The sequence below is a fragment of the Ranitomeya imitator genome, chromosome 6 (genome assembly GCF_032444005.1).
Source record: "Ranitomeya imitator isolate aRanImi1 chromosome 6, aRanImi1.pri, whole genome shotgun sequence".
NCBI classification, from domain to species: Eukaryota; Metazoa; Chordata; class Amphibia; order Anura; family Dendrobatidae; genus Ranitomeya; species Ranitomeya imitator.
This window is the reverse complement of record NC_091287.1, coordinates 506,414,009-506,433,703: the sequence shown is the minus strand read 5'-3', so window position 1 is coordinate 506,433,703 and position 19,695 is coordinate 506,414,009. Positions and strand designations below refer to the sequence as shown.

The window sequence follows — 19,695 nt, the reverse complement described above, 5'->3', positions numbered from 1 at the left end:
CTACCCACCAAACAAACGTACTAACCATTGAATTCCAACCAGCTGCTTCTGTTGGGGAACTTTTGGCAGGAACCATACCCGCTAGATGGATCTTGACAAAATTGGTGAGTTCGGCAGACTTCTATCTAATCTGGGCACTTAAATGTCTCCTTTATTTAGAAGAGGGGTATACAAAGTTAAAGCAGTCTTCCGGAACTTTAACACTGATTTTCCTATCCTGTGTCGCCGTCACGCCGTTCAGACATTGATGACCTACTCTAAGGATAGGTTGTCAATGTTAAAGTCGCAGACAACCCCTGTAAGCCAAGAACCCTCAATATTATTTTGTTAGACCCCAAAGCATCTGGTAGCAGAAACATTCACAAGTATGTGGTTCTTCACATGTAGTTTTCCATGTCAGAGAAAAGGACAAGTACTAATGGTGCAGTAAGTATTCGTTTCTGAATGCCCCATATACCGTACATTTTTGCCAACTCTACCGGAACATCCACGATGTTCCCAGAAAAAAGTGGAGGTCTTATGGACTATTGGGTACTGCTAATTTCATCCTAAACCTCAGAGAAAGTAGGTTTCTGAAGGCCTCTGAGTGCTTAAACCAATATTCTATGGGTGTGGAAAAGACGAGGAGGAGAGTAAACAAGATTTAGGTGAAAAAAGGGGTGCATATAAAGGGGTGGTCCAAAACTAATATTGATTTTCACAATAAGTGTCTATTTATTTTGATAATATAATGGTTTTTCTAATATAGTTTAAAAAAAATCCTATCCTTCTTACTCTAATCTAACAGTTTTTTTAATCTATTTCCATTTTTAGCACATTTTGTTTGAGAATTACCAGGGCATGCTGGGATACTCAATTGTGACTTCATCAGTGACCGCAGCATCTGTCCCCATTCTGAACAAAGCATCATTAGTGACATTCATTTCAGGGGCTGTACTTAGCATATGTCGGTTGTAAATTGCAATATTTGCTCAGTACAAGCTCCCATCTTACTGTGCACTATTCTTCTCAATGCACAGTGACAGTGCGCTTCCTTGCCAGCTCTAATTAGAAGTGACAAGTCTGCAACAGAGAGAACTTTCAGTGTTTACTGTAAGGAGAGAACCTGGTGAGTAGGAAAATAAAAGGCCAGCCCTGCCCCTGAAAGTAACATCTGTTTTGGGGGTAGTGCATTGTTAGGTTGTCTCCTTACAATGTGCACTGACACTGCGCTCTGTTGCTAGCTTGTCACTTCTAATTAGAGCAGGTGATGGAGCGCACTGTCACTTTGCACTGAAAGGAATATTGCCCAGTAAGAAGGGATCTGGTACTTAGGATATGTCGGAATTGACAACCGGATGCATGATCAGTACAATAGGGATTTAGCAGGCCCCTAAAACAGACATCACTGATGACGCTTCGTTTCAGGGTGGGGACAAAGGCTGCGGAAGTTATGTCTCGTTTTAGTACCCAAGCATGTACTAGTGATTTTCAAATGAAGTGTCATCAAAACAGAAATAAGTCAAAAATAATAAAAAACAAAGCAGCTATATTGGAGAGCTGACACATGTGTTATTGATGATGGTGTTGTAGTGTAACAGACAATAGGGACAGTTAGGGTTAATGATTGGGACTCGGCCAAATCGGAGGGGCTAAGGTGCAGGGACAGAAACAGTTTCCTGTCAGGAGGTCAGATAGGGTCCAGGCAGCAACAGAAACAGACCTATGGTCTGAATATTTAGCAGAGCCGCATGATGTGGGTGTTCCTGACATCAGTGGAGACCAAGGCATGGATAGCGAGATCTGAAGAAAAGGAAGGAAAATTGACAGAAGGACAGCATCGGAGACAGATCCTGGGATAGGATGCCTAGCAGTACAGCCCCAAGTTCGCCAGGCAAAGAAGTAACGGCCCGGGCCAGGATGCAACAGGGAGTGTGAGATGAAGAGAGTGCCCCAGGTGGGAGTTCCAAGGAGTAAGCAATCATATACCCTAAGTGAAGGCAATAGTGGCAAGCTAACTGCCATGAGGGAAAAAAGTTGCAGAACCACGGGTTGAAGTTCAGCATGCTCACTAAACTGTAGTACTGCACTGGGTAGTGGTGAAGACAGAAGAACTTGAGGCAGAAACAAATAGTCCTGGAAGAGGAAGAGAGACCGTGTGTGAAGATGCTCCGTATTGTAAAGGAAACGTTTGTGAAGTTATGCACCCGCTATCTATGGTACATACAGTAGTTCCCACCAAGTTAATGTTAAGTAAAAGACTATTTATGACTGATTGCCTCACTTACTGAACTGTTCAATAAACGGTCCTGGCCAGCCGAAGTCACTGGTATCATGCGGCCTGCAAGGGCGTAGCGCCCCCATAGGCAAAACGCACACACCCAGCCAGGATCCCCATCTGCATGTTGGGTGCCGGGGCTACACATGGAGCACAAATTGGAGGAGAAGTGAACTCTTATTTTAGCAATAGGTAGAAATCATGCATGTTCCAATACTACAATGAAATAACTGTCTCAGGGGTAAATATTTATTGCTGCTCATAAGAACGTTTAGTAGAGAAATTTGACCCGCAGATTAGAATATGTTGTGCACCCCTATGGGGCTGTCCACCTTTGAGGACAATTTTTTTTTTCATTATATGCATGTATTTGGGGCTAGAAATAATTTTTAGCAGTTAAAAATTTTGCACCTCATATATAGGCTCTTTGCTTCCTTTCACATTGAACTTTGATGTAATCTGTGGTCATAAATCAGATAAGAGAGGCCCAGAAAAAAACAGATTGCAAAATTTACAAATCTCCAGAACCAGCTCACTAATGGATTCTTACTTAACTCTGCAGACAGCAATAGACATAGAGGTTATAGAAAGCAAATTGTGCAAATTTTTTTTAATGAAACCCAATTGCAAAAATGAATTTTAGCCCCAAATATATGCATTTAACTAATTTTCACCAAAGATGGAAAACCCCTTTAAGTTCATGGTGGGAACTTTGGAAGGTATTCTGTAGAGCACGGCAGACTTCCTGTCCAGTTCTGTCCAATAGAAAGTCATCAGCTAATAACAATAAATCCCAATTATAACGTAATTGTTATCAACGCGACTTTTATCAGGACACGAAAAATTTGACAGAAATAAACATTTCTGATTATTATCAGAAGCTTGCGGTTTATGATAAAGTGATACGTCTCGTAGATTGCGCTGCCATTTGATGCCGGCAATTGATTAGATTATTATATTATGGTTTCTACGGAGACTTGTTTAAGGTGCAACCAAGATCATCAAGGACGACCATTTCGGCTGTAATATAAGTAAATTTTCACAAACAGTGTCTGCCTTACCTTTAGGGTCACAGTGCGCCTAAACAATGGCCAAGTTGCCAAGCAACAGAGAGAAAGACGGCGCGGAAGTTAAACATTCCATAGAAGAAGCATCAAATCCAGGACTGTGGTAGACCCGGAATAATTAGAGCAGATAACAAGGAAGATATTGTATAAATACACTTATCTGTCCTTATAAACACGCCGTATTTTATCTTTCCAGTTAAAAATCACATATGACATTTATTATGTGCTTACCGCAAGAGATTTCTTAAAGGAACAGTGAACTCCGTCATGTTCTTTTCATATTCATATTTGGCACCGGGCAAAGCAGATTTAGGTCTAATGTAAGTAAAGTATCAGCAGTCAGACAAAGGCTACAAGCCAAAACGCGCGTCGGGTTGGCACGCCATCCACTAGGACTATTTTGATTGTAAGTATATTACTGACTGCTGATACTTTACTTACCGGTACTGGAATTATTTCCATTTAGTGTGTTCCCTTATATATTCTTACCTTTTTGCTCCTGCACTATGCAATTTTTTGCGGTTTAACACTGTTTACTGCACCAACTTTTTTTTTCACATCATTCATTTTGCATTTTGCACTTTATTAGCATTTTCAATTGTTTCCTTTTTTAAAACTTTTAATTTTATTTTCGTTTTAGCACTTGTTGCTCTAACAGCATTTCCTGTCACATTTTTTTTTTTGCATTGTGCACTTTAGCAGTAATTTTTTTCTACATATTGCATTCATTTACCCCACTTTCTCAGCATTTGGTCTGAATACTGATACCCACTGTGTGGTATGGGCGTCCCTGTGATTTTATCTATTTTATTGATTTTTTATTGATATTATTCAATTTTCTCCTTTTTTGTATTATTCTTACCACATCCGGTTAGTGTTCTTATGTAATTATGTCCCATTGTTATTACTCTGATTTTTAATGTATGTTACTAATAAAATATTGTACACTTTGGACATTTTTGGTCGGTTTTCTTCTCTCTTTTTTATTTTGGCAATTTCCGATTGTCTGTTTTTATACCCATGGTAGCCTTTATTATTTTACTCGGTATTTAGTACAAATACTTGTATAATTTTTGCCTCCATTTGGGTGTACCTTTGTTGTTTTATTTGATTTTTTTATACAAGAGCTGGATGCTTTGCTCACAACAAATGGCATTTTGGGCTATAGATAATCTAACGATATAAAATGCTTAACTGTTTGAGAAAGGTGGAACTTCATGAACTTTCGTCTTTTTTCAACCTAAATAATTACAAAACTATGACTGTTATGTGGCTCATGAGGAAAGAAGGTCCAGTGCAGAACAGCCCTGATCCCTGCTTAGCAGCTGCCTCCTTCTCCTGTCATCTGCCATATGTATGTATGGAGTACCACCCTATACTCAGCCGGTGCTGGCTGTTTTAAACAGCTCATGTTAAGGTACCTTCACACTAAGTGACGCTGCAGCGATACCGACAACGATGTCGATCGCTGCAGCGTCGCTGTTTGGTCGCTGGAGAGCTGTCACACAGACAGCTCTCCAGCGACCAACGATGCCGGTAACCAAGGTAAACATCGGGTTACTAAGTGCAGGGCCGCGCTTAGTAACCCGATGTTTACCCTGGTTACCATCGTAAAAGTAAAAAAAAAAAACACTACATACTTACCTTCTGCTGTCTGTCCCCGGCGCTCTGCTTTCCTGCACTGACTGTGAGCACAGCGGCCGGAAAGCAGAGTGGTGACGTCACCGCTCTGCTTTCCGGCTGGCCGACGCTGACACAGGATGCAGGAGGAGTGCAGAGAAGAGCGCCGGGGACAGACAGCAGAAGGTAAGTATGTAGTGTTTGTTTTTTTTACTTTTACGATGGTAACCAGGGTAAACATCGGATTACTAAGCGCGGCCCTGCGCTTAGTAACCCGATGTTTACCCTGGTTACCAGTGAAGACATCGCTGAATCAGCGATGTCTGCAGGGAGTCCAGCGACGAAATAAAGTTCTGGACTTTCTGCAGCGACCAACGATGGCACAGCAGGATCCTGATCGCTGCTGCCTGTCAAACACAACAATATTGCTAGCCAGGACGCTGCAACGTCACGGATAGCAAGCGATATCGTTGTGAAGTTGTTTAGTGTGAAGGTACCTTTAGAGTAACTTCTGATGTCAGCAGTCTAATCCCTCAAAAGGAAGTGTGAACAAAGTGTGGCAGGAGTAAAATATTTATCGTCAACACTGTCTGTTGTAGCAAGACAAGCATGGGCAAAAAGCCCTAGGAGAGTAAAGATACCGACAATGCTTTCCTGCACTGACTGTGAGCACAGCGGCCGGAAAGCACAGCGGTGACGTCACCGCTGTGCTTTCCGGCTGGCCGACGCTGACACAGGATGCAGGAGGAGTGCAGAGAAGCAGAACGCCGGGGACAGACAGCGGAAGGTAAGTATGTAGTGTGTTTTTTTAACGTTTACGATGGTAACCAGGGTAAACATTGGGTTACTAAGCGCGGCCCTGCGCTTAGTAGCCCGATGTTTACCCTGGTTACCAGTGAAGACATCGCTGAATCGGCGTCACACACGCCGATTCAGCGATGTCTGCAGGAAGTCCAGCGACGAAATAAAGTTCTGGACTTTCTGCAGCGACCAACGACATCACAGCAGGATCCTGATCGCTGCTGCGTGTCAAACACAATGATATCGCTATCCAGGACGCTGCAACGTCACGGATCGCTAGCGATATCGTTGTGAAGTTGTTTAGTGTGAAGGTACCTTAACTTACTGTGTGAGATGCAGGGTCAGTGCTGTGTCCCTTATGCACGTTTCATCCACCATTCTTCAGGGGGCATCTTGATGATAATTATTTTACTCCTGCCACTAAGTTCATCTTATGCTATATTTAAACTGAGGTTTAAGGTTCACATATCCTACATGCTAACTTAAGCTAAGTATTTTGCAAGAGGGATGGTGCACTGCGCCCCTTATTTTCAAGCATTATTGTTTTTGACTTAATTCAGTCAATATTTCCCTTTTTTGCACATGCATTTTACAATTGATAATTTGATCTTTTATGAATGTGAGCATTCTATACAACTTAGGATGAACTGTAGCAATTCTTTTTACATCATCACTGCCCTGGCTACTGATGTGTAATAGGGTCTCTAGCCATATGTGTCCCTCATATTTGAGGCATCTTTTTATTAAAAATATTTTCTGTATGTTACTATTAATATAGTAAAGTTTGTTCAATTAATTTTCTAGATTTTTGTTAGTGTTGTGCTTTTTCTGGTCACCCTGTATCACTCCCAAATGGGAATGACTAGGTGTCTCGGACGAACAATAGATTTGTATCAGCTGAAGGTTGGGCCGATCCTTTGGCCAGCATTCATCTCTCCCACCTCTACCATACACAAGAACGCTCAGGTCAGCTGAGCTCCTATATTCCCTATAGAAGAACTCCTCTGGTGGTGGCATACCTCATGGAGGAAAACAGGGCCAGCAGTCTCATATCGGTTGATGCGGCTGACTCGACTGGGGCTTTAGACTAGACAATCTTTAGAAGCAACAAATTTAGCAAACAGGTGGAACCACTATGATAAATCTGGTACATTTTAAGACTGTTTGCCTATATTTGTGTAACATCCCTGCCAGCATCACTGCATGACTTCCCATCTTCCCTCTTACTCACCACTCTGGGCCATGCTGTGAGTTCTGTCCTTGCTGTGAGTTCTGTCCTCTGCCGACTCCTTGCTGTGGGCCTCATGTGCTTGCTTGCTGCATAATTCCTGGCTGTATGCTTAGGTCGGCGGCCCCGGCACTTCCTGATTCTTATAGAGACAATCTAAGGTGTTTCCAGCGAATTGCCAAGAAGCATCTGGTACTTAAGACATCCCCACCCATAAGGGGATGCCTGCGCAACACACTCTTTCAGTCTGTGTTTGGCTACTGAGTTGCCAGGTCCTGTCCTGCTATTTCTCTTGTCTCCGCCTCCCAGGGGCTGCCTACCTTGGCCAGTATCTGTATTCTTGTGTCTCTTTCTGCCACCCTGGGGGCTGAGTACCCAGGCCTGAATCCTTGTCCTGTACTTGTTTCCGTGTCTGTCCCTGTCTGAATTCTGGTCTATATCTGTACCTGTTTAAATCCTTGTCTGTTGCCTTTCCCACTCAGCTGTGCGTATCCTTGTGTCCAAACCCTCTGCTCGCCACAACCTGTGGCTCTGCTTTTATCTGCTCTGCCCGCTGCAACCTGCGGCTCTGCTCTGTTCCGCTCTACTCACCGCAGCCAGCAGCTCTGCTCTGTTCTGCTCTGCTCACCACAACCTGCAGCTTTGTTCTGCTCTGCTCACCGCAACCTGTGGCTTGGCACTGCCCTGCTCTCCGCATCCTGCGGCTTTGCTTTGCTCCCGCTCTGCGCCCTGTGTGTCCTTGTCTGTCCTTCTAGTCTGAACTGGATCCTTACAGTTCCTGTCCCCCCAGTCTGTACTGGTCCCTACCTGCTCCCTTATCCTACTCATGCCTGCCTGCCAAAGTGCCAGCCGTGCCCGCCTGCCTGCCAGAGTGCCAACTGTGCCTGCCTGCCAGAGTGCCAGCCTTGCCCACCTGCTTGCCAGAGGGCCAGCTATGCCCACCTGCCTGCCAGAGTGCCAGCTGTGCCTGCCTGTCAGAGTACCAGCAGTGACCAACAGAATACCAGCCGTGCCCATCTATACTAGCTCACACCTGTCAATAGACTTTTGTTCCCCAGTGGGATCAGCTGCTTCGACCAGACACCGCCCTGGAGTGGTACCTGGTAGCTACCTGCCGCACAAGCCTGAACTCACCACTAGAGGCTCCTGTGAACTCCAAGGTAGCTGCTTAGTCACGCCCCTCCAGGGTAGTTTGGTTTGAGGCACAGTGGGGCCACAATCCTCACTCGTGCCACTTAGTCAGGGCGCGAGCGTTATAATTTGCACTGTCGAAAAATTAGACAGTGTTGATAAATTTGCCCAATTGTATATGGCAATGTGCACATGTTGAGTATTTGGAGCAGAAAAATCTGCTGCAAATACTAATGTAAAGTATGAATGATTTATGAATTTTTGGAAGAGTCACAAATCTAGGCATATACCGTATATCCTTTTGAGGTCTATTGCAAATACTAATGTTTTGGCAGGAAAAAAATACTATAATTAATTCAATTTTTACGCATTTTTAATGCATTTTTGACACTTTTTAATGTATTTTATTTCCTATGCATTAGATTTAAATCAGCAAGTAAAAAATAAGCAACATGTGCATGAGACTTCAGAAATCTCATGCACTTTTCTGGCTCTAAAAAATCTTTCAGGTTTTGTGACAAAATCTGCACAGACAAAAAGCAACAAAAAACAGGACAAAACCGCAACAAGCACAAAGACTCTTAGAAGGAGCTCAACATTACATCTGTTACTTGGGATGTACAATACCTTTGTTACAGAAATATTCCACATCTTCACAGGTCATATTTTCCGGCTCAAACTCTGTTGTGAAGCTTTCTTCCAGTGGAAAATCTTCCTTAGTAATAATATCATTTTCCTCCGACACACAATCCTCATCCTCATCTTCAATAGCATCTTCCAGAGGCCCTTCAGATACAAACAAATTACACATTAAGGAATCACTATTTTGTATTGATACATTTATATTAATCTGATACCTTTTGTTTCTTCCTGTTTGGACGGAATCTGAAGGCTGCAGCCAATCAGCGGCCCACTGACTGGCTGCAGTGGTCATGTGACACATCCCGTTGGATGTTGATATTGGGTGACACAGTACAGAGTGGGACAAAGTGGTGCCAGATCAGGAATATAGTTTTTTTTTTTTTACACTTCTAACTTGTATAGCAGTTTAGAATCCATCTAAGGCCGGGGTCACACTTGCAAGTTCAATGCGAGAAACTCACATGAGTCTCTCACATCAATACCCGGTACTGCCCCCGGCACTCGGGACCGGAGCGTTCAGCTGCATAGAAATAGATACAGCTGTACACTCTGGACCTGAGTGCCGGCGGCAGTGCCGGGTATTGATGCTTGACCCCGGCCTAAGGCTTGAGTCACACCAGCATATATTCTTTCAAGTGAGAAAATAGGTCCGAATATGTTAATTACACTCTGATCAGAGTTTCATCGGAGTGTGATCACAGTGTGAGCCGATTTTTTTAGATGAGGAAAAAATAGAAAAAAAGAGTTTCTCCATCTTCTCTCCATTCTGTCAGTCTGTGAAAGTCAGATGTGATCCGAATGCAGTCCGATCTTTTCCACGGACTCATTGACTGGCATGGGGGAGTGTGATCCGAATACTGGATCAAACTCGGGCACACTGAAATTTTTTCCCAGGACCATCTTGGTCTGAGAAAAAATAACGGACATCCCCCCAAAAATGATATTGGTCAGACTGCTATCCGATGCTTTGTCGGATTGCACTTGGACCGAAAATACGGTCATTTGCAAACCCATACGCCACAAACCAAAATCTACACCAGGTCAAAGCCAAATATTGATAGACTAACTGGCTGCAATATTAGGAAGCAAGACAAGATGCAAGTTCATGCTAATTGCAAAAAGTTTGCTTGTGTTCTGTTACCACGGAGATGCCCCATTCTGTAAACACTAAACAATAGATTTTTAATTTCGACTGTTTGCTAAATTGCTTCAGTTTTCATTTTAGAAATATTTGTGCAATAAAAAAAAAAGTTTGGAAAAAAACCTTTAAAATGTATAAATGTGATCTAAAGCCATTAAAGCAAATTTATGAAAACACAAAGATTCTTTAACTCTGCTTTATCGTAACATCAAATCGTGTTTTCATTTATATAATAGCTTACTTAAAGACAGAATCCCTACTTGGATAAAAATATTAAAGCTTTATTTTAGTCGAAGCCGCAGGAGATACTTCACGTATCCTCAACCGCTAGGACGCTATATCCCAAACCACTTTGATGTTATGACTGCAGCAGACATTTCATTTTACATACAATAATGAGATGTCACCGACCGGTGTTCTGCATTATGTACTACGATCACAGACGGGAACAAACGGCTGCATTATAGGAAGGGAACGGAACTTCCTTCTTATGAAAAATCTCAGTATTGTCCTAAGTCTCATTGGGTTCTGACATCCTAGAACGATTTACAAATAACTAGTAGACTTAAAAAATACTGAATATCCCGAAACCGGCAATATGGATAGGGCCTGATCAAGATTGGTAGACGTTGGTGGGCAAAATAAAAAAAAAATTGGGCTTCTTTCACATAGAATTATGACTTGGGAAATTATTAGCATTGGGCATAAACATTAGAAAATTGGCAGATCCCAATGATGAAAGCAGGATCTAACAACAACTTATGTGTATGAGGCTCCAATCACAGCCTGGCGACTATGCTGCACTGGTTTGTAGATACCGCTGCTGCTTTAGAGATCTGTCAAGTGAGCGCTCTAAGAAATGTGACCTAATGTACAGGTGTTACAGTTCTAACCTTTCCATGAATTTAGTTAAAGTGGTTGTCCACTACCTTGATATTGCTGACCAATCAGTTATCAAAATCATTTAGGGGTGCCAGGTGTTGGATCTCCACCGATCAGCTGTTATCAGCTGTATATACTCACTGTATGAAGCAGAACACCAATGCTTTGCCACACTGTTTACATCACGTGCAAAGTACCCTTCTTACAGGACTTTTGCAGTTTTAGAAAACCCTTGTTCCTGTCTGTAGTTTGTTTAAAAAAAAAAGACTCTGTGATTTACTCATCCATTTCCCATGTCCAGGGTTAAGTATCTGATTCTCGGTCGCTGCTCCCAGTGTCTGTGATTGTCTGTAGTGCTCACATCATGTCAACAGCGATGGAGCCAAAATATAAATTCATGCCGTCAATTCGGCTATAGTGGTAGGGACCTCAGTACCATAAAAGAAAGTGAGACTGTGGGTCTTGCCGAAGTGTAAATTTATTTTGATCCGGCAAAGAGTCAAAAACGGATATGGCCTAACGTTTCGACTGGAAACAGTCTTTGTCAAGGACATCTGTTGCGGGTGCAGGTAGGCAGAAATTTGGTAGATCAATAAAGTAAATCATAAGATCTCTTTGATATCAAGGATGACCTATGTGGAGCAGGAGTTGGGAATCTTTGGCAAGCTTTGTTTTAGCTGTGGCGGCTTACACCCTGTTATTGCATTCCCTGACTCCCGACTCCTGCTCCACACAGGTTCTCCTTGACAGGAAATAGATATTATGATTTAGGTTATAGATCTACTAGATTTCTGCCTACATGCACCCGCAATAGATGTCCTTGACAAAGACAGCTCCTTCTCGAAATGTTGACCATATTTGACTTTTTGCTGGATCAAAATAAATTTACACTGCAGCAAAACCAACAGTCTCATTTTCTTTTGCAGTGCTGGAGGTTCCTACCTCAATAAGTCTGGACTTCGAGTCCCTTCCTCAAGCCCACAATTCTTATAAAAAGGACAGTGTGCCGGTCTTGCTTCTTCTAACTAGTCAACTCGTGTATAGCCGCTAAGCTCAGTCATTGGCTAGAGAGCTATTGATGTGACGTCAGCATTGCAGACACTCAGCCCAGGACATTGGGACAGGGTAGGTAAAGCAGTTTATTTTTTAGCTTTACTTTAAAAAATTATTTTGAAAACAAACTCCAGCTGAAAAGTGGACAGCTCTTTTATAGTTGCATCACTTGCCCATTTAAAGTAGAGCCAATAGCAATATGTTTGATTTGTTATTGTAATTAGTGGCAATTTACTCAACCCAAATTTATTGTAAACAACGACCGCAATGCATCCAGCAGCTTCCCGGCGTAAAGCTCAAGTAGGGGACAACTTAGTGGACGATTTGGTCATAATTTACACAAAAAACTGACTCAAATTTCGACCAAAACATATTTCTGTCCCCTTTTACAAATTCAGCTGAAAGATAGGCCAAATTTTTTAAGATGTGCCCACCTCTTAATGAATTTGACACATCTTACCCCACTGCATCAAGATGGGCATCCAAAACGCCAGTATTGATGAATCGGGACCAAAATTATTTTACAATATTTTATGAGAGCAGATACACAGTATATTATATTCTGTGCTTTCATCATTTTATCTGTACAAACTGATTTCGATGTCCTTAAGCTTCAATCGGGCGCCTCTATGGGGACATTAGGTTGAAGAAAACCTAAAGACATGTTGAACAGTTCCTCACGGCAGGAGCGCACAAGCATAGCTCACGCACATCCCACAGAGCTCTTTAATGAAGGTATGTTCGTTCTGTGGACATCGCAAGACCGCATAAGCCTTATGTAATTGAGCTTAACAGCGAGAATAAAAGTCCCATTTCTCCAGCTTCTAAAAATCTATTTAAAATTAGTAAAGTTCCTCCTGCAGACACTCACTTTTTAACACGAGTTGCATCAGGGGATCTTGTAGGATGGAAACATTTTTATTAATTTTTCTCTTATCTACGGGAGGATGTTGCTTTTTTCATTTACATTCCTAGCCTCCAGGTAGCAGAGTAGAGAATCATAGACTAGAAAATTTTTTGATTAATTTCTTTCCATGTGTTATGTTATTTCTTATATATAATTGATTTCTTTTGCTTGTAGCTGTACATCTATTTTATATCTGCACCTCTTGCCTTCCTTCAATCAAGAAAGTTGAAGAAAATTACCTGAATTTTGTTAAGTTTATTAAAAAAAGGGAACGCGCTGAATATTTAAATTGTTAAGTTTATTAAAAAGAGCTTCTGTGAATATTTAAATTGCGTTTTGAAATGCTAACGAAAAGAAGATATTACAGAATTTTAATAGTAGGTTCAATTTGACCCACCGACTTTTGCAGGAAGGGTCAAAAATTATTCAAATTGTTTCTTTACACTCAAAGAAGAAAACCTTTGATTTTTTTCTAAATGGATTAATATTCTTCTCGGCTGGGTCTTTTGACACGTTGCTGTGTGACAGTATTAATTCTACTGGTGTATAAATTTTTCAAAGACCTTTCTGCTTTCATTTTCATGTACGCTCTTAACTTTTTTATCTTCTGCTATTATGATAGAAGAAGCTTTTATTATGACTTTTTGGCCTTCTTTTTTTAAGTTGGCCAAAATACGGATGACATTTTATGGGAAAAGCCACCTTTGTTTTAAGAGTAAAAAAATAAAATACTAAGACAACGGCATTTTTCTTTTTTTAGTTCTAAGTAGTGATGAGCGAGTATGCTCATTACTCGGGTTTCTCTGACCATGCTCTGGTGGTCTCCGAGTATTTCGGCGTGCGCAGAGATTTAGTTTATGCCAACGCAGCTGCATGATTTGCGGCTGCTAGATAGCTTGAATACATGTGGGGATTTCCTGTTTGTTAAGCAACCCCCATATGTATTCAAGCTGTCTAGCAGCCGCAAATCGTGCAGCTGAGTCGACATAAACTACGTAAATCTCTGCGCACGCCGAAATACTCGGAGACCACCAGAGCATGCTCATAGAAACCCGAGTAGTGACCATACTCGATCAACACTAGATCTAAGTAAATAGCTGCATATATAGTCCAAATGTGTTCACATATGACAAAATGTAAAAAAAATCAAAGTTTATAAATAATAAGAAAAATCTATAAACAGAAGAGAATAAAAATACAGCAAATCACCCTACCACCACAATACAGGGTCAGCAAAAGGATCAGCTGGAGACATAAAAATTTACGGACGTTTTTTCGTCCATTTCTTGGTACTAGGAATTTTTTGTGTAAGAAAAAAGTTCAAAAAAAATCATACTGCCATCCGCACAATAATAAGAGTATAAACTAGGATCTAACCTAAAGGGAACATACATGCGAGATTTATGCACAAATGACGGTAGACCCTTCAAATAATTTTCTCAGGTGGGTTGTAGGCACACCATTTAAGATACTTGTGATCTTCACTCTCCCGAGTCTTATATGGGTTGTCTGTAGGATTAAGCAAATTACCAGCAGGATAGGTTAGGTGATAGCTTTCTGATCGGTTGGGGTCTGAGTGCTTGGACATACATGGATCGTCAGATCAGGGAATTTTTACTCCCAACAGGAAACTTCTATTTCTATTAAAAAGCAGCAAGTTGACCACTGCTTCTTTCTTCCTTTATTGGGGTACTATAAAAAGCTGAGCACAGCGATCAGGAGTCTCAAAGGGAATGAACAGAGCAAAGAGGGAGTATGACCACTGCCTTTCCATTCAAACGATAAAAGTGCCATGCTTTGTTGGTTCTCAGTGGTCAAACCACCAACTACCAACAAGTTATCACCCATCCTAGTGATAGGTGATTACTTGATTTCACCGGACAATGCTTTAATGGGCACTATTAGGACCTAAACCAAAAATACTTTAACGAGGATATCCAGACTTGGGTCACAAGTCTGCAGTTACTCATCACTTGTATTGAGAGAGGCCACGCTCATCTAGTTGGCATATGATGACATGTATGCAAATCACATACTTGCGGTCACGCATCAGCCTGCCCCTGGCACCGGCACAGGAAAATCCTGACAGCATGCACTCTGCGCACTGTGAGGAATCACAAGTCTGCAGTCACATTGAGTCACTGCAGACTTATACCCCAAGCCTGGAGAACCCCTTTAAGCTGGTACCCAAGTTGATATAAAGTTTTCCTGAAGTGATTAGTTGTGTACATGTTATTTGGGCTATAATAAACTGATAACTATTTATACGGATAAGTAGAGTGATGAACAATCTTTTTTCTGTTATTTCAATTAACCCACTTCCTCCATATAAGGCACCCTCTCTTTTAACTATAATATCCCTAATAGGATAATTGAAAGTAGTCTTTTATAGGGAAAGTCAAGGCAAAAATCATAATCATGGATATGTGAATGAAGATCACAATGGTGGAATTCTCGGGTCCAAAAGAACAGTGGCTTTCAGAATGAAGTTGTGGATCAATTGTGTGCCTAAACCTCTTTAGTTCTGCGTTGCCTATTTGGTTCTTGCATAATACTAATACACAAAGTCTTTACCTTATAGAAGTAACTGTTCATCTATTAGTAAATATTCCTAAATACTATCTAATAGATGTATACATATATATATATATTCTGTATACACTCACTGACAGAAGTTATGTCGCTGCTCCGCATGGATGCAGTCCTTCCAGCTTATGGAAGTCACACACAATATTAAATATGGCTCTAATAGCACCACAACTTCATTCACCAATGTTATGCAACATATATTTGTATTTTAAGTTAATAATTTGTTTGAATATCACATTACTTTCTGTGGGCGACAAAACTTTTGTCTTGCCAAAATCTGACCATTCTGTGTCCATTAACTGATCAATATTTCTGCATTGATGCCAATTTATTTTCTTAACCTAAACCACATTTTGAAGGGTTTCAGCGTTCAAAAGAATAATTTGTACAACCAATGGATGAATTTAACATCGGGTTATAAGCTTTTATTTACATAACATGGATAAGCGACATAACTTCTGTCAGGGAGTGTATATGTATGACATTTAAACTGGGAGAGGAGCTGCAAGGGGAGGGAGACCTTTCTATGGTATAGGTGATAGGGTGGCCAATCATCCCACATTGAGAGCTGTATAATAGGTGAGAACAGGATGGTGATGGAGGGTAATGTATATGTATTACAAATAATACCATGAAGGGAACTATCCTAAAATCCAAGATATTTAATATCACTAGGATACAGGATAACTTAGAGACTGCTGAGGGTCCGAACACTTGGACCCTCCAACAGTGGCTCCAGAACCCCTTAAAATGGAGCTTTGTAATGCTCACCTTGAATGGAGCAGAGATGCAGATTCTTGGACTCAACTCTACCCGTTGTCAATAGAATTGTTAAGAAAGCCAAGTACAGCACTGTTCCTTTTCACTGGCAGTCCCAATCACAATGAATGGAATGAAGGTTGAAAATGTGGATCAGAGCTTCATTTAAGCCACATCCTCCGAGTTCTGGAGACCCCGTTAAAGATTCATGCTAAGGACTGATAAGGAGAGATAGGTGGTAAGTATGTAAATAATTAAAAAAAAAATCTGAAAAACTTTTGGGACAGAGTTGACAAAAGGGGATTGGGTGCCTTTTCTGTCAAACAAAATAAATTGTCTTCTCTGATAATTTTCACTCTTAGCCAACCGCTGTAATACACGTCTTTCTAGCAACATCCCGCCATTTATGTAGAACACGCAGGGCCTCCTGCTTCAAGTGCCCAACAGGGAATTTGCTTGTTCTGTTTTATTAAGTAGATACAACCCTTCTTTCAGCTACTGAATCAATACAGGAAACGACATTTATACGAGTCAGATAAAAGCCCTGACTTGAAATATTCCATTTACACACTGGAGATCGATTTTCTCTTCTGAACGCATGCCCCCTGTAATTGCTAAGAGCATCATAAATTGCAAAACGAGATCTATATTAAAACAAGGGGAAAAAAAGAAAAGGAACATAGGGGCTAATAAGCTCTGTTGCAGATCCAGACTCGGCAATGTCAATACAAAGAGTCGGTAGGATGAATGTCATTGTGCCGGCTGCTAAGTGCTTAGTAGGTTCGTGTATTTAAACATCATGGTGGGTTTCTCCTTCCACATTGAGTAGACGAGGCTTTATTTTGTAAGGATTACAGGGTATCCTGCCAACGGCTCTAATAAGATCACACACTTGCTGAGTCTCTCGTCTCAATTTTTGCAATACAGAATCACAGGGATTGAACTGGAAACCTGGAGGTCTCTTTTGCCAAGAAATGTACCACCGAGTTAAAAGATGAATTTTGTCATTATTGTAGCAGCTGATTCTTGAAATTCACACCAGTTTCCGTATTTGTTTGTGCAACATCACAGCGTACAATTGGGGCCGTACATATTATTGTATAATCACAAAATGAGCCTTCAGCTAAATACACAGTTTCAGGATTTGGGGGATGGTAATTTGAGCTGCGAAATTGGTTATGTTAGACTGGTAGGCAAATTGAATGTGATATATATAATATATGTGGGTGGCATTTGGTCTACAATAAATGTAATATATCTACATTAAACTTATTGAAATAAATAGGGGCTGAGCTGCAGTTCTCAAAAACTTCCACTACATAGTGAATAGAGCAGTTACCAATGAAAACAGCTAATCGGGGGATGAGTGGCTGTTGTTGGACCCCTAATGAGCTAATATAAATTTAGTAAGTACCACTCCAGAGTTTTCTTATTTTCCCATTCATTAGCTGTCAGTAATTTATGTTCATTGTATGCATTAAAATACTTACCTATTGCTGTCATCTGCCGTTTCCAGCGCTCCTATGATTGCAGTTGTGACCAGGCAGGTCACACAGCATCTTCGGCGTGGGCCATAAGTCACTTTCTCAAGGTAAGTAAATGAGACTCAGAACAAAGCTATAAAAACTTATATTAAGAAAGCAGCTAACATTCTTCTGTATGAGCTGGCAATAAATGCGGTCAATAAATATAAACCAGCTCACCCGTGATGCATAAGCTGAACTTCGGGAGCACGGACCCGCTGTGTCCAGGCGTGTAGAATCCAAAAGAAGAAAATGTCCAGCTTCTCCGAATCCGTGAAAAAAAAGGTTTCTTTATTCACAAACTTGTAACATTGAGGATACAAATTTCAGCACAAACCATATGGGTGTGAATCTCAAAGCCTTTCTGGAGACTGAGCTCCCTTAATCAAGTAATTGAGTAATTAAGGGAGCTCAGTCTCCAGAAACGCGTTGAGATTCACATCCATATGATTTATGCTGAAGTTTGTATTCTCTATGTTACAAGTTTGTGAATAAAGAAACCTTTTTTTTCACGGATTCGGTGAAGCTGGACATTTTCTTCTTTAGAATAAATGTGGTCACATAGTGCAGAAGAGGACAGGGGCAGCGCTGTAAATGGTAGACATTATCAACTGGTGTTTTAATGCACATAGTACTATTGTATATCCTGCTGGATGTAAATCAAAGTAGTTTAATGGGCACATGCCGGCTTTACTTCGGGGACATCAATGCTCTTTGACCTTTCCCGGCGCATGTCCATTACAACACTTTGCTCTGCCCCCAGTAGGGATGAGCAAAGTACACCTGAACAGGAGCAAAATTGGGGGCATTGTGTGGATGACGTATGATGCGTCATCCACATGAAGCAGGGCAGGAAGATGATGGTTGTGGGGATAGAGAAGACACCAAGCAAGAACAGCAATGACCATTGGACAAGACCGCGCCTTATGGGGGATTTATGAAAGGTAATTTTAGGGATATGTTGAGAGGATTGGGGACTTATATACAGGTTGCTAGACTGTTGTAAAACAGGCATTAAAGATGGCGACCTTAGTTTATTTTGGGAAAACCTGGTGATACAGTAGGTTCCCTTTAAGCATTTTTAATTCCCGGCTGTCCAGACACCAGCTGCCATTAAAGCCAAATAGCTGTCAAAGAACTAAGAGTGAAACTATGAGGGTTGATTTTCAGGGTTCGGCCTCAGACCCTTAGTTCCAAGGAATTAAAAACCTAAAGTTTCAGCATACAAGACATTTTGGACAATTGCATATTTCCAATTTTGTGAGAACAGTTTTGGGAAGGCCCTTTACTGTTCGCCATGACTGTGCCCTTTGCACAAAGGTATGGTTAGGGGTGTTTGGTGTGAAAGAACATGACAGAGCCTTGACCTCAATCCCATCCAACACCTTATGGGATGAATAAGATCGGAGATTGTGAGTCCAAACTCTCCCCAACATCAGGGTCTGACTTCATAAATGCTTTTCTGGATGAATGGGCAAATTTCCTACAGACACTTCTGAAATCTTGTAGAAGGTTCTTCCAGAAGAGCAAAAGTTGTTATAACTGCAGAAGGAGGGGGGGGGGGGCAACTCCATATTAATGCCTATGGATATAGAATGGTAGAATGGCATGTCATAAAATTTCCTATAGGTGTAATGTGCAAATGTCCCAATACTTTTGTGTGTGTATATATATATATATACATATATATATGTATATATATATATACACACACACACAGCACTCCGCATGAGTTAAAAAGAATGTCGTATGGAATTCAGTCTTTGTCAGAATTTTGGAAATTGCACACACATTGTCTATATTCGTACAATACATCGTTAGGATTCCAGGCTGAAATTTCACATTTTGAACTGGGTCAGTCACTACTAAAAGAGATCAACAGAAATAAACAAGGGATTTGAACAGATGGTAACTCAGAGCCCGAAATGTTGTCATGCATGTAAAATGGGTAATTAAAGCCTAATTTATCTTAAGGTCCAGGGAATTCTGCTGCCGTTGGCCATTTTTACATATTTCACATACACATCTAAGAGTCAACTTTGAGGAATACGTCTGGAATAGTGGAGATGAGATAATGCAGGTTCACTGATATTAA

At 41.1% G+C, this 19,695-nt stretch overlaps 1 protein-coding gene across 2 annotated transcripts in view; it reads right to left on the bottom strand.

Moving 5' to 3' along the window:
- Positions 1-19,695, bottom strand: part of ZFPM2 (zinc finger protein, FOG family member 2) — a 590,333-nt gene that overhangs the window by 489,662 nt on the left and 80,976 nt on the right. For both annotated transcript variants that reach the window (XM_069731765.1, XM_069731766.1), the window contains exon 2: positions 8,732-8,890. In XM_069731765.1, the coding sequence (XP_069587866.1) occupies positions 8,732-8,890 (159 nt within the window). The remainder of the gene's footprint in view (positions 1-8,731; positions 8,891-19,695) is intronic.